This window comes from Rhinoderma darwinii, chromosome 3 (assembly GCF_050947455.1).
Source record: "Rhinoderma darwinii isolate aRhiDar2 chromosome 3, aRhiDar2.hap1, whole genome shotgun sequence".
Classification (NCBI taxonomy): Eukaryota; Metazoa; Chordata; class Amphibia; order Anura; family Rhinodermatidae; genus Rhinoderma; species Rhinoderma darwinii.
The window spans coordinates 57,009,633-57,034,253 of record NC_134689.1 but is presented as its reverse complement, the minus strand read 5'-3'; the positions used below and the strand labels follow the sequence as shown (position 1 = coordinate 57,034,253).

The 24,621-nt window shown below is 41.5% G+C and overlaps 1 protein-coding gene across 1 annotated transcript in view; it reads right to left on the bottom strand.

Moving 5' to 3' along the window:
• The window catches only part of LOC142748945 (A disintegrin and metalloproteinase with thrombospondin motifs 2-like), a 911,491-nt gene that overhangs the window by 581,046 nt on the left and 305,824 nt on the right, over positions 1-24,621 (bottom strand). Inside the window, exon 5 of the mRNA XM_075856370.1 lies at positions 24,439-24,522. Within this exon, the coding sequence (XP_075712485.1) occupies positions 24,439-24,522 (84 nt within the window). The remainder of the gene's footprint in view (positions 1-24,438; positions 24,523-24,621) is intronic.

Genomic DNA, 24,621 nt, shown 5'->3' with positions numbered 1-24,621 from the left:
GATTAATAAGGGTTGCTGTACGTTCTTTTCTCAGACAGGTTCCGTGTTTAATAAATGTCCCCCTGATAAGGCATTTGTGTGCTTCCCAAAGTGTGCAAGGGTCTACATCCCCCGTATTATTAATAGAGAAAAATTCTGAAATGGAGCGTTGGACGTCTGCAGCAACAGCCGCATTATTGAGAAGACAAATATTTAGTTTCCACTGCCATTGGAAGAGAACAGACGATTGAAGGGGAAAAACAACCATGATGAGTGCGTGGTCAGAAAAAGTTATGAAATCAATGGCAGAAGTCGGAGGAAATGCAGCGTGTGGTGTTTGATAAGATAAAACAAGTATGGAATATGTATCATGAACCGTAGGGTAAAAAGAATAATCCTGTTCTCTGGCGAGAAGTAACAGAAAGAGAGTAAAGAAGTGCCCATGGGAAACTTCCTCAATAAGGACCGGATGAATAACTCAACAAAGAGTTGTAAGAACGAGAAAAGCCATAAGACAGAGCCCCGCAGCATAAGAGCACATAGTACGAAAGATAATGTCCGCTACCGATCTTCTAATTCAGGAGAATAGGAGCAGACGCATAATTCTTAAACAGTAATTCAATTCCACCAATATGAATAGAGGAGAAATTAACAGTTAGTACCCTATATAAACACAGGTCCTAGATAATTATAAAATTGTAAAGCAGAGAACAAGCCATTAGGGGAATCCCTCCTAGGTTGGATGATAAAGAGGTACAGATAAAGAGGCTCCAGACATCAGACCTCTCCGGGCAGGTAAGGAGCGAATATCACAGCAGCAACGTAGGCAGGAGTTAAGAAAAAATATAGGATAAGGCAGGGAAGGAGGGAAGGGGGAGAACAAGTCGAGGAAAGAGGACAGTGCAAGGGAAGAGAGCGGTGAGTGATGAAGGACAAAACGTTGACTGAGAACTAATCAATCCCAACTAGAAATGCAGAATAGTCCACATTAACCTAGACATGCATACACAAATCCCACCCAGCATAACAGCGTCTCATTCCAGTTGCACTCTAAGGGGCCCCGCTAGTAGTGATCTGAGGAAACGGGAAGAGAAAGAAAGAAGGGGAATGTGGTCGTAGCACTCTCACATCACCACGCTAGTCACACTCATGCGCCGCTTGGACCGGCACTCGATTGGTCACGGACAGACCACATGACTCTGTCCTTTTGGGATTTAAACTGGGCACCGACATAATAATGGCACCCCTTGATAAAGCTACAGGCGAAACGCGCATCGGGGCACTACTTCACATCTTGGGTCATACTAACATTCTCCTAAATATGGGTAAGTGCACCAACTAGGCTTAATTAGGTCTTATGTAATATATCTAATGCACTAGTCACTTTAAGTAAATATAAGCTATTATATTGAGCTTCCTACACTTCGTTTCCGTGCTATTCCTATCTAAGCCTATCTATACAGATGTATCCCGTATTGGAGTCTACATTGATCTAACCCTTCATGCTATATGCTAAATATATGTACACACTTTAGATTAATGTATTATTGGTGATCCAGATACAGATTTGTTTTAGATTCTCTGTTCTATACTTTTGTTGTTATTAATAAAGATTGTCTATTTTTCATAATTGATACACATGGACTCTTTTGTTCCCTAGTTTATACCTCTAGATGAATGTCTTAAGGGGTGTCATTTTTAAAATGGGGTCACTTCTCAGGGGTTTCAACTGTACTGGTACCTTTGGGGCTCGGCAAATGCGACATGGCACCCGAAAACCAATCCAGCAAAATCTGGACTCCAAAGAACGCATACCACTCCTTCCCTTCTGAGCCCTCCTATGGGCCAAAACGGCAGACTATCACCACAAATGGGGTATTGCCGCACTCAGGACAAATTGGGCAACAAAGCGGGGTATTTTATTCCTTGTGAAAATAAGAAATTTAGAGCCAAAACTATATATTATTTATAAAAAATTAAAAAAAAAATATTCACAGCCCAATTCAAAGAAGTTCTGTGAAAAAACTGTGGGGTCTAAAAGGTCACCACACCCATGCAGGTAAGGGGTTAAAAAAAGATTACATTGGCAATGCTGTCAGTCTTTGGGTCGACGTATGTGATTTTCTCACACATAAACTCCATCATCAGCCCCTCACGTAGCAGGCTCGTCACCTCGTATGCACCACAGACGGATCATCTTTGCAAAGAAAGTCAGGGACAAGGCTCACACTGAAATGTAAGTTCAATTGATTTATATCACATACATTGCAACAGTTTGTGTTGTATGACTTTCTTTTTTGCATGGCACACGGAGTACTTCATCTTTCATTTTTTTTCTTTTATCGGCACACCATACAAAAAAGGTTGCCAACCCCTGATCTACAAAGTAGCGTGTGTTCCCAGCCCAAATAAATTACATTTTCAGTGAGTTAACTGCTTTGGAGAACAAAACGGGAATCGTGATCAGGAGCGCCTGGAACAAGTAAAGGATGCGTCGTAATACGTTCATTTTAAAGATGGTACAATGTCCTATCGAGGGAAATATAACCTTCGTCCATCTGAAACAAACTGCCTGAATGGTGGTGATAAAAGGGGAGAAGTTGAGTCGGTAGATATCTTTTCGATCTGGAAGCAGATTCACTCTGAGGTATTTCAGAGCTGTAATATTCCATTTGAAGCTAAATAACTGTTCTTACCAGAGTAGGGGAGAGAGTGACGTTATTACTTCAGATTTGAAAAGTTTATCTTAAAATTTGATAGCTGAGAGAACAAGTGGAATTCCTTCATTAAGTTCGATAGAGATATAGTAGGGTTGGTCACAAAAAAAAGCAAATTGCCAGCATAAGCTGCCACCTTATCTTCTTGTGTACCATCTTGGACACCTGTAATGTCTGGATTTGCTCATATCCGGCAGAGGAAAGGTTCAAGGGTTAAAATAAAAATCAAAATAGAGCGGAAGAATCCCTGGCTGGTACCATCATGGATAGTGAAAGCGTTAGAGAGGATGCCATTCACCCGGACTCTAGCCATAGGGCCTGAATAAATAGACCTGATCCACCAAAGCATGTGTTCCTGGATGTCACAAAAGGCCCAATTTAATCAAAAGCCTTTTCTGCGGCGGTGGATACGAGCATGACCGGCATATCAGCAGTTCTCGCCTTATAGAGGAGGTTGATAGCTTTCGTGGTATTGTCACGGACTTCTCTACCCGCTATAAATCCTGCCTGATCCAGGTGAATGACATCCCTCAGTAGTGGCATCAGTCTCAGAGGAAGGATTTTTGCAAAAAGATTTGGGCTCCACATTAAAGAGCAATATCGTCCAATAAATGCTACATTGAAAATGGTCTTTCCCCGGTTTGGGAATCACAGCTACATGGGCTTTCAATGAATCAGTAGAAAAACTAGTGGTCAAGGCTAAGGAGTTAACGGAGTAGAGCAAATGTGGGCTTAGGATAGGAAGTTATTTATTGTAAATAAAAAAAAAGTCAACCCATCACGGCCAGGTGCTTTGCTTGTTTGTGAGTGTTTAATAACCAATGCCAGTTCTTGGTAAGTAATTGGAGCCTCCAGAGCATCTGCTGTGTCAGTAGAAAGAGCTGAAAGCCCAGAGTCAAGAACAGATTCCTGAACACCGGAGCGAATATCCATTGAGTGTGTGGAAGGGTAGTCTGCAGAGTATAGAGCAGCATAAAAGTTCTGGAAAGCTGCTGCAATATCTAGTGGAATAGAGAGCTCTAGATCGGGTCGCAGTAGACATGTATGGGACTCAAGTACTTATTTGCTGGCCTAGTAGAGTTCTGGCAATAGATGGCACATTTATTGCAATATTTATAAAAAATGGAGCCTACACATAAAGAGGGTGGCATTTGCCTTATAAATAAAGGGGGAGAATGAAGTTCCTCTCGTCTTTGAAGTAAGGCAGTCCTGATCTCGTCGTCAAGTGTCTGCTTATAGGAGGTTGCCAGGTCCTTAATTTGGGAAAGTAGATTAATAAGGGTTGCTGTACGTTCTTTTCTCAGACAGGTTCCGTGTTTAATAAATGTCCCCCTGATAAGGCATTTGTGTGCTTCCCAAAGTGTGCAAGGGTCTACATCCCCCGTATTATTAATAGAGAAAAATTCTGAAATGGAGCGTTGGACGTCTGCAGCAACAGCCGCATTATTGAGAAGACAAATATTTAGTTTCCACTGCCATTGGAAGAGAACAGACGATTGGAGGGTAAAAACAACCATGATGAGTGCGTGGTCAGAAAAAGTTATGAAATCAATGGCAGAAGTCGGAGGAAATGCAGCGTGTGGTGTTTGATAAGATAAAACAAGTATGGAATATGTATCATGAACCGTAGGGTAAAAAGAATAATCCTGTTCTCTGGCGAGAAGTAACAGAAAGAGAGTAAAGAAGTGCCCATGGGAAACTTCCTCAATAAGGACCGGATGAATAACTCAACAAAGAGTTGTAAGAACGAGAAAAGCCATAAGACAGAGCCCCGCAGCATAAGAGCACATAGTACGAAAGATAATATCCGCTACCGATCTTCTAATTCAGGAGAATAGGAGCAGACGCATAATTCTTAAACAGTAATTCAATTCCACCAATATGAATAGAGGAGAAATTAACAGTTAGTACCCTATATAAACACAGGTCCTAGATAATTATAAAATTGTAAAGCAGAGAACAAGCCATTAGGGGACTCCCTCCTAGGTTGGATGATAAAGAGGTACAGATAAAGAGGCTCCAGACATCAGACCTCTCCGGGCAGGTAAGGAGCGAATATCACAGCAGCAACGTAGGCAGGAGTTAAGAAAAAATATAGGATAAGGCAGGGAAGGAGGGAAGGGGGAGAACAAGTTGAGGAAAGAGGACAGTGCAAGGGAAGAGAGCGGTGAGTGATGAAGGACAAAACGTTGACTGAGAACTAATCAATCCCAACTAGAAATGCAGAATAGTCCACATTAACCTAGACATGCATACACAAATCCCACCCAGCATAACAGCGTCTCATTCCAGTTGCACTCTAAGGGGCCCCGCTAGTAGTGATCTGAGGAAACGGGAAGAGAAAGAAAGAAGGGGAATGTGGTCGTAGCACTCTCACATCACCACGCTAGTCACACTCATGCGCCGCTTGGACCGGCACTCGATTGGTCACGGACAGACCACATGACTCTGTCCTTTTGGGATTTAAACTGGGCATCGACATAATAATGGCACCCCTTGATAAAGCTACAGGCGAAACGCGCATCGGGGCACTACTTCACATCTTGGGTCATACTAACATTCTCCTAAATATGGGTAAGTGCACCAACTTGGCTTAATTAGGTCTTATGTAATATATCTAATGCACTAGTCACTTTAAGTAAATATAAGCTATTATATTGAGCTTCCTACACTTCGTTTCCGTGCTATTCCTATCTAAGCCTATCTATACAGATGTATCCCGTATTGGAGTCTACATTGATCTAACCCTTCATGCTATATGCTAAATATATGTACACACTTTAGATTAATGTATTATTGGTGATCCAGATACAGATTTGTTTTAGATTCTCTGTTCTATACTTTTGTTGTTATTAATAAAGATTGTCTATTTTTCATAATTGATACACATGGACTCTTTTGTTCCCTAGTTTATACCTCTAGATGAATGTCTTAAGGGGTGTCATTTTTAAAATGGGGTCACTTCTCAGGGGTTTCAACTGTACTGGTACCTTTGGGGCTCGGCAAATGCGACATGGCACCCGAAAACCAATCCAGCAAAATCTGGACTCCAAAGAACGCATACCACTCCTTCCCTTCTGAGCCCTCCTATGGGCCAAAACGGCAGACTATCACCACAAATGGGGTATTGCCGCACTCAGGACAAATTGGGCAACAAAGCGGGGTATTTTATTCCTTGTGAAAATAAGAAATTTTGAGCCAAAACTATATATTATTGGAAAAAATTAAAAAAAAAATATTCACAGCCCAATTCAAATAAGTTCTGTGAAAAAACTGTGGGGTCTAAAAGGTCACAACACCCATTACTGAATTCATTAAGGGGTGAAGTTTCCAAAACGGGGTCACTTTTGGGGGATTTCTACAATTTTAGCACCACAAGACCTCTTCAAACCTAGCATGGTGCCTAAAATATATTCTAATAAAAAAGAGACCCCAAAATGCATTAGGTGCTTCTTTGCTTCTGGAGCTTGTGTTTTAGTCCACTAGAACACTAGAGCTACATGTAAAAACTGCAGAATCTGGCCAATACATATTTAGTAGTGTTTCTCTGGTAAAAACCTTCTGTGTTTCAGAAACAAATGGATTAAAATTTAATTTCTACAAGAAAAATGAAATTTGCAAATTTCACCTCCACTTTACTTTAGGCGTTTCACAGGAGTTAAAGGGTTAAGAACCTTTCTAAATGCTGTTTTGAATACTTTGAGGGGTCTAGTTTTTAAAATGGGGTGTTTTATTGGGGTTTATAATACAGAGGCCCCTCAAAGCCACTTCAGAACTGAACTGGTACCTAAAAAAAGGCTTTTGAAATTCTCATGAAAATATGAGAAATTGCTGGTATTGTTCTAAGTCTTGTAACACCCTAGAAAAATAAAATAATGTTCAAAAAAAGATGCCAATCTAAAGTAGACATATGGGAAATGTTAATTAGTAACTATTTTGTGTGGTATAATCATATGCTAAGTTTTCAAAATTTTCTCAAAATGTTGCTATTTTTCACAAATAAACACTCAATGTATCGACCAAATTTTACCACTAACACAAAGCCCAATGTCTTACGAGAAAACAATCTCAGAATCGCTTGGATAAGTAAAAGCATTCCGAAGTTGTTACCACATAAAGTGAAATATGTCAGATTTGAAAAATGGGCTCTGAGCCTTAAAGGAACAGTGTCATCGCAAATAATTTTTTTATATGTTAAAGATGTTAGTGCTTTAATAAAAACGTTTTTATTCATTTGTGTGTTTGTGTTTTACTTTTTCTTATTTTTACACATTTTCTTCCCTATGGGGGCTGCCATTTTTTGTTCCATTTCTGTGTGTGTCGATTAACGACACACACAGACATGGAATACGGCAGCCACAGTCCCATAGGGACTGCGAACGGCTCCCGTCCCATTGACTGCCGTGTACGGCGTCTGTGTGGGAACTGCGCATGCGCCGCTCCCACACAGTCCTATTCGAAATTGGCGCCGTCCGGCGCCATTTTCCTGTGGACCGGAAGTCGCGGCCGGACAGTAATATTACTACTTCCGGTCGCGGCTTCCGGACTTGTGCACATGGAACAGCGGCAGCAAACGGAGCGGACGGGCCGGAGGGAGCCGCGGCGGCAGGAGCAGGTAAGAGATTTCAATGTATGTTAGTGTTTGTGTGTGTTTACTACTGTATGTAAACCTACTACACTGTGGGTTACCTCAAAAAATGGCGACACACAGTGTAGGAGGTTAAACCTTTCAAACCCCTCGTTTATCCCGGCACTAGCCAGGATAAAGGAGGGGGGGATGCTGAGAGCTCACTAGAGCGAGGGCTTTTAACCCAATGTTGCAATGCTGCAATTTTGGGAACAGCCCCATCTAGTGACCAAAAATGGGTAGTATTATAAATTAGAAATAATTTATAATATTTCCTGGCTCGTGCCAAAAAAAAAAAAAAAATTTGAACAATGTTTAATCACCCACACACTAAATGTTTAATTTTTAAAAAAAAAACATGTTTTTCTGGCAACACATTCCCTTTAAGGCACAAACTAGGCTGCGTCTTTAAGGGGTTAAACTAACATCTCAATAATATTCGTAAGGGATAGCAAAGTCATAGAGTGTTGGCACCCTGCTAACAAAAATCCTAGCTGTCTGCAAGTTATGGGTATCTCTAAAATAGAAGATAACTGGAGGGGAGGGTATACTATATGCACCTTATCCCAAAAAGGAAAAGGACACATTTTTCTACTGAACACCATATCCCCGGGTGGACTGAATATAGAACTAGACCCTTTAAAGGATTATTCCCAAGTTCTTTTATTTTTTAATACATCCTAAACATAAATAAAAATATAAATATATTTCTCTAAAAAAAAATGTAATAATCACTTCCTAACTCCCTTTTTCCTTAAATAGGTAATGCAGCTAGTGCTGGTTATATTTTCTCAAAGAGGGCATGAGCGGCTTGATGTCAATCAAGCTGCTCTGCTAGTGCGCACTCCCGACGTCGTTAGATGCTACCCCCCCCCCCCCCCCTTCCTGTAGCTAACTCCATTGGGACTCCTATGAGTGTAGTTTCCAACACTCTAGCCAGGAATTCCTGTCCTGGAGGAGCACCTGACTATAGGGTTCGTGGTGTAAGCTGCACATAAATGAACTGTATGAGACATCGTCCTGCTCTGTCTTCTGTGCAAGTCGGCAGTACAGCAGCCCGCACTGATACACTGGCACACCGATACAGGGCTGGATTCCTTACAGCACATGAGAGCACAGTAGATCGAGCAGGACGCTGTCTCATACAAGCTTATTTATGTGCAGCTTAAACCACGGACAGCGGTCAGTCCATGCTGCTGTGTAGCATACGTATGTAACAGACAATGTTACATACCAGTTCTGATAAGGACTCAGCTAACTCGGCTGGCCTTTATTGATGTGCCCAGAACAGGACGGCTCCAGGGCTACTGTGCATGCCTGGGGGCCGTCCTATAGACTTGATTAGAACCCGAGAGGTGGTCGGGAAGGGAGCTACTGCGCATGCTCTAGCATGCTCTTTCCCGAGATCCCGGCCAACCTCACTGCAAAATAAAGAGGTAGAACAGTGTAGGCGCTGCCACCGCTAGAGGAAAGCAGTGGTGGCCGGATCCCTAGGCAACGAGCAATAAACAAAGAGGGGCTGTCAGTAAAATGGAGCCAGGATATCTCGCAAAGTACAGCATTTAAAAAAAAAAGAAGGTATTTACAAAAATGCCTAATTCTATGTTGTTAATCTTTATAGGTATATTTGTCAAGAAGGGAACACCCCTTTAACTGTTTTATTTTGGAAATAAAAATGTATGTAGATTATTTTAAATTGGTGTTTTTATTAAAAGATGTATAATTATTTTATTTTTAATGTTTTTATAAGATTGTTGTATGAACTTTGAACCAGGAAGTGATTCCAGGTCAGGTCTATATAATTGACCACAGGATCATATCCCTGATGAAGTGGGAATGGGTGAAACTATGTAATCAGGTGTGATCCTTGAATTTGACTCATCGTGTGAGATATGCTTTCTGTCAAGATTGTATCTTGTAATTTTTAACTATTAATGTGCAGAAATTACCTGTTACACAGATACCACCCAGTCGTCGCCTTTCTCTGTCCCATTGTTCCCCCTTATAGTTCCTCCCGTGCAGCAAAGTATTCTAGAATGTGAGCCAGGTCCGATGACAGTCTCTTGCTGGTGTGTGTCCACCTAGCAGAAGTCTACTATGGTCAGTTGAGAAGTGTTGGTCCTAATTGGGATTCGTACTTTGGGCAGCTGAGAGCAAAGGGAGCGTTTGCCAGTGAATGCCGAACTAGGACTCAACTTGAATTTTAAGTGGTGGAGCGGTGAGCTCATTCCACTATCGGCGTACTGTTCTGTTTAAATGTGCTTCCAACTCTGAGACTGCCACTAAATAGGATGGTTTTCTGAAAAACAGCCGTTAAAAACTGACAGGATCTTCCTGTAAACTGTCACATCTAATTTATGAACTTAGATGTGATAGATAACAGGTGCATCTTGCATGCCAGAGACACGCAGGACCCGCCGACACTTAACCTGTCAGGTACACGGGACTGACAGATTCAGTTAATAGCGCTAGATACAGAGCAGCTGTATCTAAGGGTATGTTCACACGATGAGAGGCATTTACGTGTGAAAAGACAGACTGTTTACAGCTGCCTCGTTTCACACGTAAATGCTCCTCCTCGTAATTTACGAGGCGTCTGAGACGCTCGTAAATCTTGAGCTGTGCTTCATTGAGTTCAATGAAGAACAGCTCAAATTACGTGGCAAAGAAGTGCCCTGCACTTCTTTGCCGAGGCAGTCCATTTACGCGTCGTCGTTTGACAGCTGTCAAACGACGACGCGTAAATGACAGGTCGTCTGCACAGTACGTCGGCAAACCCATTCAAATGAATGGGCAGATGTTTGCCGACGTATTGCAGCCCTATTTTCAGACGTAAAACGAGGCATAATACGCCTCGTTTACGTCTGAAAATAGATCGTGTGAACCCAGCCTTAGAAAGTAAAAATTATTTTGAATCAAAAGTATTTACTAAGTTACACAAAACACACACACATGTATATATATATATATATATATACATATACACATATATATACATATACACATATATATATAAATCAAACGTTGCCTTTCAGAGGTTTACATAGCCTTTAAGATTGTTCTCCAATTTACAGTGTTCTGTGGAATCAATTTCTGAGTTATTGCTTGTTCTAGAGAAGAGCAAACTTTACTCATAACAAAATTAAGTTTCTCAACAGGTTATTAATACTTCTAGGGTAAACTCTATGAACAGGGTTGTGGATTACGAAAATATCTCTTACAGATAAAAAAAAATAAAAAAGAGATTGAGTAGGAGAAATCATAGAAAGCTTGGTTACAGAATAAATTGCAATATAGGTTTTTATAATGGAAGCCATATTACCGTAAGTCTTATGGCCCTGGGATCTTATGGGTAGGTGGACTAGGGGGGGTGGTATTTCTATATGCTCTAATAATGAAGTTTTGTGTATATTAATTATGACTTAATAAACATTAAAAAAAATATAAACAACAACATTTTAATCACTAGAGGGGCAAAAAGAAAGACATTTACTCAGAATATCAATTCTACCTTATTAAGAAATTACTTAAACAGATTAAACATACCAGTTGCGAAACTTTACGTTTATTGCCTCTGTTCAAATATGACTGTTCAATACCAGGGTGAGAAGTTCTGTACTGATTAATGATATCATAAGAGATTTTTTTCATAAAATTTAATTTCCTTATAAATTATATGGTTTAATGATATTGTTTGAAATAATGTTATATGTTTTTATCTGTATCTGTATATATTATTAAACTCTGGAACGGACATCACAAATCAGTAATTTGGGTAAGCCAACTAATTTAAAATCATAATTCCAACTAATTTTAAATTATTACAATAATCATATCTAATTCTTATATTTCATCTTCACAAGGTAATATGTATTGTTCTAATATTATGAAATATGGTTTTATATTCTCGGCATGCACTTCCAGTTTTCGGCTGGTGGAATGCAAGAGTTACTTACTGGTCAAAATAGTGGAAGTAAACCTTGGAATGCATGCTGAGGTCGAACACTTCACATGAGGATTTGACATAATTTCCAGTGACTGTGGTGAGAATTTAGAAATCATTACATGATAAGTACATATGAGCAAGGGAGACTATGAAATACCCCCCAAAACGTGTTGATGTGATACATTTGTTAATTATTTTATATATTTATTTAAGATTGGAAAATTATTGTGGCTTTATTGGTTTGTAGGAGAGTACACCCCCTTAGGCCTCGTTCACATCTACATTGGAGGCTCCGTTAGGGGCCTCAGTCGCAGATGCGGCCAAGAATACCGGAAACAAGAGCGCAGCATGCTGCCCTATTGTTTCTGGCAAAATAAGACACCCTGATGGACGGAACTCAATAAAGTCAATGGGTTCTGTCAACCGATGGTGGTGTCAGTCTTGCAACGGAACTGGTGTTTCCGTTTTTCAGCTCCTCTGACAGAGCAGAACAACGAAAAGCCTAACGCAGGTGTGGTCGAGACGTTAAGCAAATAAAATGTCATAAGTGAATGGGAAAAATTATTAATTTATATAAATGCACAAAATCCAAGGTCTGAGAATGTAGGACCCCTAGATAGAGGTAATGGGGAGTTGGTAACAGGGGATCAAGAGAAGGCAGAGTTACTAAATGGGTAGCTCTGTATATACAACAGAAGAAAGAGCAGCTGATGTAGCCGGTGCCAGTGCTGTTAATACATCAGTTTATATAATGAATTGGATGAATGCAGATATGGTCCAAGCTAAATGAAATAAAATAAATGTGCACAAGGCCCCGGGGCTGGGTTACACCCTAGAGTTCTTAAAGAGCTTAGTTTAGTTATTTCTGTCCCACTCTACATAATATTCAGAGATTCTCTAGTGACTGGTATAGTGCCTAGGGACTGGCGCAGGGCAAATGTGGTGCAGTTTTTCAAAAAGGGCTCTAGGTCTCCCCCAAGTAATTATCGACCAGTAATCCATCGTGGGGAAAATGTTTGAGGGGCTATTGAGGGACTATATACAGGATTATAAGACTCAAAATAGTATTATAAGTGACATCCAGCACAGTTTTACTAAGGACAGAAGTTGTCAAACCTGACTGATTTGTTTTTATGAAGAGGTGAGCAGAAGCCTAGACAGAGGGGCCACTGTGGATATAGAGTTTTTTGACTTTGCAAAGGCATTTGACACTTCTCCCTCATAGCCGTCTAATTAAGGACTATAGGTTTAGAATGTATCGTTTGTAATTGGATTGAGAATTGGCTCAAGGACCGTATCCAGAGAGTTGTGGTCAATGATTCCTACTCTGAATGGTCCCCGATTATAAGTGGTGTACCCCAGGTTTCAGTGCTGGGACCACTAGTATTCAAGTTATTTATTAAGGATATATAGGTTGGGAATAGCAGCACTATTTATATTTTTGCAGATGACACCAAGGTATGTAGTAACGTTCAGTCTATGGAAGATGTTCATGAATTGCAAGCAGATTTAAACAAACTACGTGTTTGAGCGTCCACTTGGCAAGTTAAGTTTAATGTAGATAAATGTAAAAATATGCATCTGGGTACCAACAACCTGCATGCATCATATGTGCTAGGGGGAGCTATACTGGTGGAGTCACTTGTTGAGAAGGATCTGGGTCTACTTGTAAATCATAAACTAAATAACAGCATGCAATGTCAATCAGCTGCTTTGAAGGCCAGCAAGATATTGACGTGTATTAAAAGAGCCATGAACTCGCAGGGATATAATATTACCACTTTACAAAGCATTACGCATTAATGAGGCCTCATCTAGAATATGCAGTTCAGTTCTGGGCTCCAGTTCATAGAAAGGATGCCCTGGAGTTGGAAAAAATACAAAGAAGAGCAACGAAGCTAATAAGGGGCATGGAGAATCTAAGTTATCAGGAAAGATTGAAAGAATTAAACCTATTTAGCCTTGAAAAAAGACGACTAATAGGGGACATGATTAACTTATATAAATATATTAAAAAGGCTCTGTCACCACATTATAAGTGGTCTATCTTCTACATAATGTGATCGGCGCTGTAATGTAGATTACAGCAGTTTTTATTATTTAGAAAAACTATCATATTTGACAGAGTTATGATTTTAACTTTATGCTAATGACCTTCTTAATGGACAACTGGGCGTGTTTTACTTTTTGACCAAGTGGGCGATGTGGAGATAAGTGTATGACGCTGACCAATCAGCGTCATACACTTCTCCCCATTCATTTACACAGCACATAGTGATCTAGCTAGATCACTATGTGCAGCCACATACACACACATTAACGCTACTCAAGTGTCCTAACAGTGAATAGACATCACTACCAGCCAGGATGTGATGTCTATTAAGAATCCTGACACTTCGGTAACGTTTGTGTGAGATTTACAGCAAGGCAAGCATAATCTCGAGAGATTATGCTGTAAACTGTCATTTAAAACGAGATTACGCTTGCCTTGCTGTAAATCTCACACAAACGTTACCGAAGTGTCAGGATTCTGAATAGACATCACGTTCTGGCTGGTAGTGATGTCTATTTACTGTCAGGACACTTCAGTAATGTTAATATGTGATTAAGTGACTGCACATACTGATTTAGCTAGATCACTATGTGCTGTGTAAATGAATGGAGAGAAGTGCATAACGCTGATTGGTCACTGATTGGTCAACATCATACACTTCTCTCCACAACGCCCACTTGGTCAAAAAGTAACACCCAGTTGTCCATTAAGAAGGTCATTAGCATAAAGCTAATATAGGTCATAACTCAGTCAAAAATGATCATTTTTCTAAATAAAAAACACTGCTGTAATCTACATTACAGCGCCGATCACATTATGTACAAGATAGGGAACTTATAATGTGGTGACAGAGCCTCTTTAATGGCACATACAAAAAATATGGTGAAATCCTGTCCCATGTAAAACCCCCTCAAAAAACAAGAGGGCACTCCCTGCGTCTGGAGAAAAAAAGGTTCAACCTGCAGAGGCGACAAGCCTTCTTTACTGTGAGAACTGTGAATCTATGGAATAGTCTACCACAGGAGCTGGTCACAGCTTTAAAAAAGGCTTAGATAATTTCCTGGAACAAAAAAATATTAGCTCCTATGTGTAGAAATTTTTACCTTCCCTTTTCCCATCCCTTGGTTGAACTTGATGGACATGTGTTTTTTTTCAACCGTACTAACTATGTAACATCACGTCCTGGCTGGTAGTGATGTCTATTCACTGTAAGGACACTTGAGTAACGTTAATGTGTGTGTATGTGGCTGCACATAGTGATCTAGTAAGATCACTATGTGCTGTGTAAATGAATGGAGAGAAGTGTATGACACTGATTGGTCAGCGTCATACACTTCTCTCCACAACGCCCACTTGTTTAAAAAGTAAAACACGCCCAGTTGTCCATTAAGAAAGTCATTAGCATAAAGCTAAAATAGGTAATAACTTGGTAAAAAATTATCGTTTTTCTAAATAAAAAAACACCGATGTAATCTACATTACAGTGCCGATCACATTATGCAAAAGATAGGCCACTTATAATGTGGTTACAGAGCCTCTTTAAAAGTGGATTGTGCTTGAAATCATTGTCTTCTTCTGTTAAACATGGTTACCTCCAAAGAAATAGTCATTATTGCTTTGCATCAAAAGGGCTTTTTCCGGCAAGGACATTTCTGATAGTCACATTGCCCCTCAATCAACCATTAGGTTACTGACCTGCTTTCAATGTGACCACTTGTAACCCCTGGTCTCATAGCTAATGCAGGGACTCTGTCACTTCAGGAGTCCCTGCATTAGCTTTCTCTGACGCATGGGATTTCCATGATACGCCTGAATTATTTCTAGGACATATCTGGGTCCCGTGCGCCACAATAGAAACTATAGTTCATTGACCTCTAGATTCTATTGCGTCGCAGGGGAGAAGACAGAAGTCTGCTGTAGGTGAGTATAAGTTCTTTTATTTTTCATAGTGCTAGCCTTTTTACTGGCTAAGACTTAGCACTACCTTAATAATGGACATCGATAAACAGACAACTGTCATTACGAAGGCTCTAATAAAGCATTAAAAAAAGCAGACAAAAGGGTATATTCACACAGTGCGGTTTTGCAGCGTTTTTTTCCCGCACGGTCAAGTTCGTCATGGGTTTTTCGGTGCGTTTTTCAGCCGCACGGGAAAAACTGTGTGAATACACCCTAAGAATTTTTTTCCATTGAGATAAAAACTCCCATCTTACAACACTCGTTAAACATTTTATTTTAAAAAACAAAATCGATCATCAAAGTAGTCCATCGAATCTACGACGTCGGCCAAGCTGTCCAGCAGAACTTGAAAAACTAAAAAAATAAAGTTTGTAGTATGAAAAAAGAACAAAAAAAACAACTTATGCTCACCTATGGCAGACTTAAGCCTTCTCCCCTGTGCCGCAATAGAAACTAGAGGTCAATCAAAAATAATCCTCCTCGGGCATGTTCACCACGGCGATAAAAAAACAAACCACATGTAAATGTGTCTAATACACTTTCTTGTGATGCGCTTTTTAAAATACAGGCGTTTTGACATGTTTTTTTTTATACAGACATTTTTGCGTGTAATTATGTTTTATGTGCCAAAGAATTGACCTAATGCTTTTTTTGCGCAACGCGTCTTTTAAAAACGCGCTTGTAAAAAAGTGTGTTGTATGTACTAAGGGCACACTTTCCCATTGATGTAAATGGAAAGCTTAACCAATATTTTTTTGACACGTTATTCGGCATGTAAAAACTTGTCAAATACACTCCGTGTGAACCGGTCAACTAAGAAGTCATTCACCACAGGGTCTTCCCTCTTGGCTTTCATCATTCTCAGCCTTTTGATGTGTATTTTAGCTGCCAAGACACCTCCTCCTGTCTTGTAGCCAAAAATAGGGAGGGGTGGTGAGTATTGTCACTAGTAGGGAGAGTGTTTCTTCCACATTTACAGCAGCTGTGTGTCACATTGCTTTGCCTGATTCACCGTGTTGTAATAATGGGAAGTGCTCCCTCTGGTGGCCAACATAGTAAAACATGTAAAGTTATCATTTAATATATTTTTTTTCTTTATCAAAACAATTTTTATTAGAAAATATAACAGAGCATATAAAACATCTCACAAAATTGCAAAAAGTTGAACGCAGTGCATTACAAGAAAGTCAGACTGTATAAAATGTTACAAAGACTTATGAACATTGGTAGGAGGTAGCCTCCCAACCAGCAAAGCAATAGGCAGAAAATAATAAAATCTAACGATAATTATCAATACCTTAATTACAGCAAAAGTAGTGCAAAATATAGGGAAACCAGTCCCCCAAAAAAAAAAAGAAAAACGAGTAATAATGACACGGTTAAGTGCAAACTTCAACCCAAAGCTACATAGACACGGGACAACAAAGGGAAGCACAAACGGATAAAAGCACACAGTTTTGGCTATATGATCAGTCAACAAAAAAGGCCATCCAGCCAGAGGGGCAGATCATAACCACCCCGGAATCCGGACCAAACTGACCAGGTACGAACAAAGATCTCTGAGGTACCCCGATCAGCAGACATCAATTCCTCCATCCTCATAATCCCATTCAGCTCCGTTACCCATTCCTTCAAAGAAGGCACAGTACTAGACTTCCAGTGACGTGGGATGACAGTTCTAGCTGCAGTCAGAAAATGCCTAAAGACACCCTTTTTGAGGTGTGGGAGTGATCCAGGAACCATGGAAAGCAACCCAATAGAAGCAGAGGTAGGAACAAAAAGTTTGTTGCCAAGATCAAAATTTTTTTCCCAAAAGGGACGGAGCTTGGGAAAATCCCACCAGATGTGTAACATAGTTCCAGGAGCCTCCCCACACCTCCAACAATCGGCAGACACATTAGGAAATATCCTATGTAAAAAGGAAGGACAACGGTACCATCTGGTAAGTATTTTATAGTTTTTCTCCTGAGAAAAACACGAAGTTGGTAACTTATGGGCCAGTAAGAAGGAAGTTCCCCATTCCTCCTCAGAGTGCCGAACTCCCAATTCCTCATCCCAAGCTGTGGTGAATGTCAACGGAGAGCAAGAATAACCAGGTTGGAGGATACCATGTAAATAGGACAGCACGTGAGTAGGAGCAGAGGTCAAGGACAGATAATGTTCCAAAGGAGTCTTACCCTGTAGCAACACAAGACAATCTCCGATAGAAGAGAGATAGGAACGCAGCTGAAAATAAGACCACCATATTGATCGTCTCCCTGGGCAGGCCTCAGAGACAGCAGTCAGCGACAAAATTCTACCATCAGGTGTAAGGGTCTGAGCCAAATATCCACCGCCCCGTCTCTCCCAACAGAGGAATGTATCCACACCCACTGCCTGAGGGAAGGAAGGGTTATCAAAAAGGGGAGTCAAAGGACCCGGACGGTGAACAAAGTCCAGAGTATCATTGATCCGGTCCCACACTACAAGAAATTGACGTGTGAGGAAAGGCAAAGAAGATGTTGGTCGTTGGGAGGCAGTCATCCAAGGCAATGAGGACAAGGCGAGGGAAGACATTCCATTCTCAATGCGCACCCATTGCCTACCGGCATCCGAGCGGAACCAGTCCACCAATCGCAGAAGGATCGCAGCTTGATGATAACGCTTAAAATATGGCAAACCCGCGCCCCCTTCTATTTTCGGTCGGCTAAGGACAGAAAATCGAATGCGAGGCTTAGAGGAACCCCATATAAATTTGGCTATGGCCCTATGTAAGGACTGAAATAAACACGCTGGCACTACAATAGGGATGGTTTGAAAGATGTACAGGAATTTGGGAATTTTGACAGCGTTAATACGCCCAAACCACGACATGCGGCTCCCGCCATATGCCACCAAGTCCCTCAAGGTACGTTGTAGGATAGGTGTGTAATTCAAGGTATACAAGTCAGACAAATGTGTGGGGATATGTGTCCCCAGGTATTTTAAGGACTTAGATTGCCATTTAAACGGGAAATCCCGAGCGAGATGGGCAGCAAGAGGAGCGTCTAGAGATACATTCAGTGCCTCCGATTTAGAGTAATTAACTTTAAAATTACTCAAATGACCAAAACGCTCAAACTCCCCAGTCAAAGATGGCAAAGAAATAATAGGAGTCGTGATGTACACAAGAAGATCATCAGCATAGAGTGCGAGTTTGTGATGCTGTGCACCAACACATATGCCATTAATGTTAGGGTTTCTCCGCAGTGCCACGGCCAGGTGTTCCATGACCAAAACATATAGCAGAGGTGAAAGTGGGCACCCCTGTCTCGTGCCATTAGCAATAGACAAAGAGTCAGATAACAGACCGTTAACTCGAACCCGAGCTGTAGGCCCATGTTATAATGCCATAATCCGATCCTACATAGTGGTGCCAAGGCCAACCTGTGTCAAGACACTACGGAGAAACATCCAGTGCACTCTGTCAAAAGCCTTTTCGGCATCGACTGAGAGGAGACACATGGGTATTTTGCGCGTTTGGCAATATGACGTTAAAAGAAGGGTCTTGTTAGTATTATCCCGGGATTCTCTACCACGTACAAACCCCACCTGATCATCCATGATCAGGCCAGGCAATAACGGCGAAAGGTGAGAGGTAAGCAATTTCGCAAAGAGCTTCACATCAACATTAATCAGCGAAATGGGCCTGAAGTTTGCGCATATCGTTGGGTCCTTACCCGGTTTCAGTAAAAGGGTGATATGAGCCCCGAGGGACTGAGGCGCAAAGGGACAAGAAGAAGACACCGAGTTAAAGACTTTCGTCAAAAAGGGAGCAAGTTGATCTTTAAATGTCTTATAAAATGTATAATTAAACCAATCAGGGCCTGGACTTTTGCCCAAAGGAGAGTCTCCAATTGCACACTCCACTTCGGATACCAAGAAATCCTCCTCAAGTCCCAAAGTCTCCCCGTCCCCCAAGGACGGTAGAGCAGTGTCATGTAAATACTGGTCAATTTTGTCCCGTAACGAGTTAGCCTGCATATCATGAAAATGTCCTTTGAGATTATACAAGGCAGAGTAATATTGTCTGGAACAGTCAGTAATGCCGACCGGATCATGAACCTCGCCGCCAGTGGGAGATGTCATTTTAGGAATGTATGAAGCTTGTGTACGGGGATGTAAAATCTTCGCCAGAGACCTACCACATTTGTCTGCAAATTCGTAAGAATGCTTCCGCATCCGATCCCTAAATCTGGCATGTGACTGGTCTAGTAGAGAACGCAATGATTCTCTCGCTGTGGTAAGGTCCGAAAAAACCTGTGAGGAGGGAACGCGTTTATGACAGGATTCCAAATCCTGTATTTGTGCAAGGAGACGTGCAATAGCTACCCCTTTTTCTCGCTTCAATCGTGCCCCCTGCTGTATCAGGACCCCTCTAACTACACATTTCAATGCCTCCCACTGGAGTGGTAGAGGTGTAGAGTCACGCGCGTGTACATCAAAAAAGACGTTAAGCGTGTCCTTAAGAGCCGACACACATACCGCGTCGCGCAATAGATTGTCATTACGTTTCCAGGACTGAAAGTTGGGCACCGAATTAGGAAACGTAAGCGATAAAAATACAGGGGCATGATCCGACCAAACCATAGGACCCACCGCAGAAGTGGGATGCCAGGTAAGCAAGTGGTGGCTAACCAGAAAGGCGTCTAGTCGACTGTACATATTGTGCAAGGGGGAAAAGTAAATATACTCTCTTGCCTGAGGATGGAGAATCCTCCACACGTCAATCAATTACATTGTGTTTTTCAACGCCACCATGTGCGATTTAGGAACAGCAGACCTGCCCGACGAGGTATCAAGCCTGGAATCAAACATCAAATTAAAATCACCTCCCACAATTAACACGCCCTCCGAAAACTCCTCCAATTTCCTCAAAAACAATCGGCACACCCGAGCCTGATCCTGATTAGGGAGATAAAAATTAGCCAATGTGAAGATCTTATTCTGAATGGACAGTTTAAGAAAAACGTACCGACCACCCGGGTCAACAAGGACATCTATGGTCTTGTGAGAGAGCGATTTATGAAGACATATACTAGCACCCTTGGACTTGGATTCCGGGTTGGCACTGTGAAACCAAATAGGATCATAACGATTAGTAAACTGTGGTGTATGGCCCACCTGAAAATGAGTCTCTTGTAAGAACAATATATGCACCGGCTCTTTGTGCATGTTATACAGGATCTGCGAGCATTTTCAGGGACATTAAGCCCTCTAGCATTAAAGGTACAAACTTTCAGCTGTGCCACCTCCACTGCACTTAGAATAAGCAAGCCAATAATATGAACTAAAGCAGCAAAGAAAAAGACAAGACGGACAGGGAAGGGAAACCACGACAACAAAGACGGACAAACGGGCAAAACAATCACCCACTCCTTGATCTAATCAAGGAGAAACAAGCAATTAGACACCGGATACAACCAGTGAGTCCCTAAGAGGAGAAGTGTCAGGACAAGGACTAGCCAGTGCCCCGCGCCCCCCAACCCAGCGGCAATATATACATAGCTAAATAAAGATAGAAAATAAGAAGGAAAGGAAACCAAGATAACTGACCAATGGTATATGGCATAATCAGGAACATAAAGAAACCCCAGTAGAGAACCATCCGAAATACAGTCATTGTCAGCATAAGTGTACATACAGGCAAATAACAATAAAAAGAAAATAAGAAAAATATAAACATTCACATTTAAGTAAATCTTATAGCCCATCAGCGACAAGCTACCACCAGCAAGTGACCCGCCCATTATCCAGAAGTATCCACCTAGAATAAAAGTAAAGAAACAGGTGGCATTCTCTACATTGAAACACAGCAGGCAACAGGCTCATATTGATGGACACAAGAATTAAAATCCAACAGCAAACTGTGAAGGAGACATCGGGAAGGCATCACACCGGATCAGCATGCCGACCACCATGACGCCCGATAGGAGATGCAGGAGAGCGACCTCGCCTGCGTGATCGTGGAGGTGGAAGTGGAACATAAGGCCAATCAGGAAAAGAAACTCTAGGCAAATGGAGAGCAGCGCAAAAAGCAGGAACATCGGCCGGGTCTCTAACGATCAGCAACACTCCATCCTTGCGAACCTGCAGCTGAAAGGGGTGACCCCACGAGTAAGAAATCTCATGCTCTCTCAGGACATCCAGCAGAGGATGCAGCACACGACGTTTGTCCAGAGTAATCCTGGACAGGTCAGACAGCAGCTGGATCTTGACACCATTCAATAGAACCTCGCCTTTATCACGGGCCTTCCTCATGATCTGCTCTTTGATAATGAAAAAATGAACACGGCACAGAACATCTCTAGGCCTATCAGGATCCAGATTACGAGGGCCAAGAGTCCTGTGAGCTCTATCCAGCTCCAGAGGATCACCAGCAGGACGCTCCAGTAAGGAGTTAAACAAGGACTGTAAGGCGGGTATGAGTTGCCCAGGAGAAACATCCTCAGGAATGCCCCGAAGCCGAATATTATTACGGTGATTCCGATTTTCGTGATCCTCAGCTATATTAAATAGCATATGAATCTGATGGGAGTGTTGATCCAACCGATCTGTGTGAGAAGCCTGCTGCTGTGTAACAGTTGAAATATCTCCCTCCATTCGTTGCACTCGATCAGACAATTGAGAGAGATTAGTGGTGAGAGATTGTATCTCTGACTTATGTCAATCGTCTGGAGACAATTTATAACGCTCCATGTCCTATTTAGTGGGCAATGCTGAAAGCTGTAGTCTCAAGGCCTGTAAATCATCCCCCAGGACAGCAGATCCAACTATAGATGCAGAGAAATGAGTATCCTGAGCCCTGGGAGAGATGGTATGCAGCGATGCAGGCCCCAGCACATGAGGAGATGGAGAAGGGGAGACCTGGACACCATGACAGACACCACGTGGCGAACTGTCCAAAGCAGGAGGCGCTGGTACAGCCCCAGAAGAATACCGCTCTTCACTAACCAGCAGGGAAGGAAGCTGCTCCGAAGGACCAAGGGCTGAGGAGAGGGTACAGTCGGTACCTGAAACAGCAGCAGCCGCAGATGACATACCCCCTGCAAGCGGAGTCCCGGTGCCATCTCGTGTCCCCTCCAGCGGCGCCATCTTGGGAGGTTCTCTAGCAGCAGTGTCCGAGAGATAACGCTGAATGGAGCCGGCTGAAGACATCTGCCTCATAAGGTAAGGAGTCCCCGTGGTAGCCTTGGTTTTCCTGACCATCAGGTAAATATAATTGGCTTATAGATGTGCTTATGATCGGATTAGGGAAGCGCAGGAACGGAGCGCTCGGGCAGCACGTCTGGTCAGCGCCATGTACAATCCACGCCCCTTATCATTTAATTTTTAATACTTCCCACCTTTTTTAATTTGCGACACATTCCCTTTAAGAAACGTCACCACCTCACTAATGTGTCAACTTATTTTTGAATGCAAATTAAAGTGGGGATTTTACAAGTGTATTATTTTCCATCGCACCAAACGAATGTTAACTCAAATCTATAATTCAAAATACCTAAACCTAATTTAAAGAGTTTAAGGGTTTTTCCCATAATTAATATTTGTGACCCATCCACAGAATAGGTGAAAAATATCTGATTGGTGGGTGTCTGACAGCGCAGACCCCCACTGATAAGGAGAACGGGCTTACCTTGCCATATGAATGGAACAGTACTGTGCAGGCTCGACCACCGCTGCATTTATTTCTATGGACTTCCGAAGCCCTTTAACTAATAGTGATTTTTTTTTTTTGTGGAACTAATCGGAGACTAGCATTTATGCAACCGTCAGTAGTTGAAACGGTCTTTTCTAATAGATATCTTTTATATCCATTAGAAATGCAATAGACATTCCTTTTCCATTGAAAATCGATATTGCTAAGATTGTAGAATGTAATGGGGGAAGCGGTTAGTGGTCCTAAAAAAGCTAGAACCAGCCCTGTATCATGGATCCAGAGATCTCCCCATTCATTTACCCAATTGCTTTGCTCGATTTTCTTCAGGCTGGCAGCTCAGGGGGCGTGTCCTTTGTGACAGCTCCTCCCCTCCCTGTCATAGTTTGTATAGGCAGATCGTTCTATTTCACTGCATCCCCAAATGCCCCACACACAGTGAGGATGAACAGGACAGGGGAGAGCTCATCGCTGTATGTAAGCAATGCAATGCAATGCAGGCTCCCGCTGTTCATTTTAGCAAACTGCTGGCTCTCCTGTGTATTTCTTACTGTGTGAGTCCCCATCCACACTACAAGCTGAGTTTCTGAATAAAAGCTTTGCTCTACTTCTTTACTGACAAGCAGACAAGAAAGCATTCTCTATTGGCTGGTGGCAGTTCGAGAGTAGAGCGGAGAATGTGTGTCCTCCCTTATTCAGCTCAGTATGAGGACATGTACATTTCTATACAGGTTGAACACATGGAGACGCCATTCTAATGAAGTTAAAGGGAATATCTCGCAACTGGAGCATTTTTGTAATATAAGGTAAATTACAAAACAATTTATTTTTTTTTTTGCTTAATTATATTGCAATAACATTTAACACTGGGACAAACTCTAAGTCTGAATTCTCCTGGTCAGAATTTTGACTTTTTCTCTTATAATTGTGTTCTTTTACATGGCCCAAGCTCTTCAGTATAACTGAACTTCCTATGTTAGGCCGAGTAAGAGTAAATTTATAATGGTCTTGGAGTTTACAGCAACAGTACACTAATAAAAATGTAAAACAAAGTGAATGTTCACCTTTGAATACAATTTTAGTCTAAAGTAGGTGCATTCTGTGCCGATTTTTAAAAAGGTATAGACATAAGATTTAAATAATCTAATTCTGTCTGCCCTGTAGCCATCACTAGGGGAAGTTTAGGAGTTTACGCCATATAATGTAAACATAAAATAATAATACAACATGTATTCTTTAACGCCATTTCAATGCAGCAGACCTGGGGCTCTGTGTGTGTCACAATGAATTACATAGTCTTATAGGCAACGAGCTGCAGCACTTCTTCAATCTTTGAATTCATATAAAACAGCATGAAATTAGTGCCCAAGAAGAGAATAATATGTACTCTACTCAAAACCTACTAACATAATGTTTTAAAACCAATGATATCCACAGACCATTTGCACATACAAAAATGAACATGTACACCTGGATACTTACTTTGCTGTGGCTTAACATTATTATCCTCACTAGGACAACATTAATATGCGCACCCAGTGATTCATCATGGTAGATTTCATTGACCTAAAAAAAAAAAAAAATTCATTATATTTAAGTCTATATTATACAGTGATCTACATTTTGACATACCGTGTGATTGCTCTTTTCTGAAGCCGTTTGCAA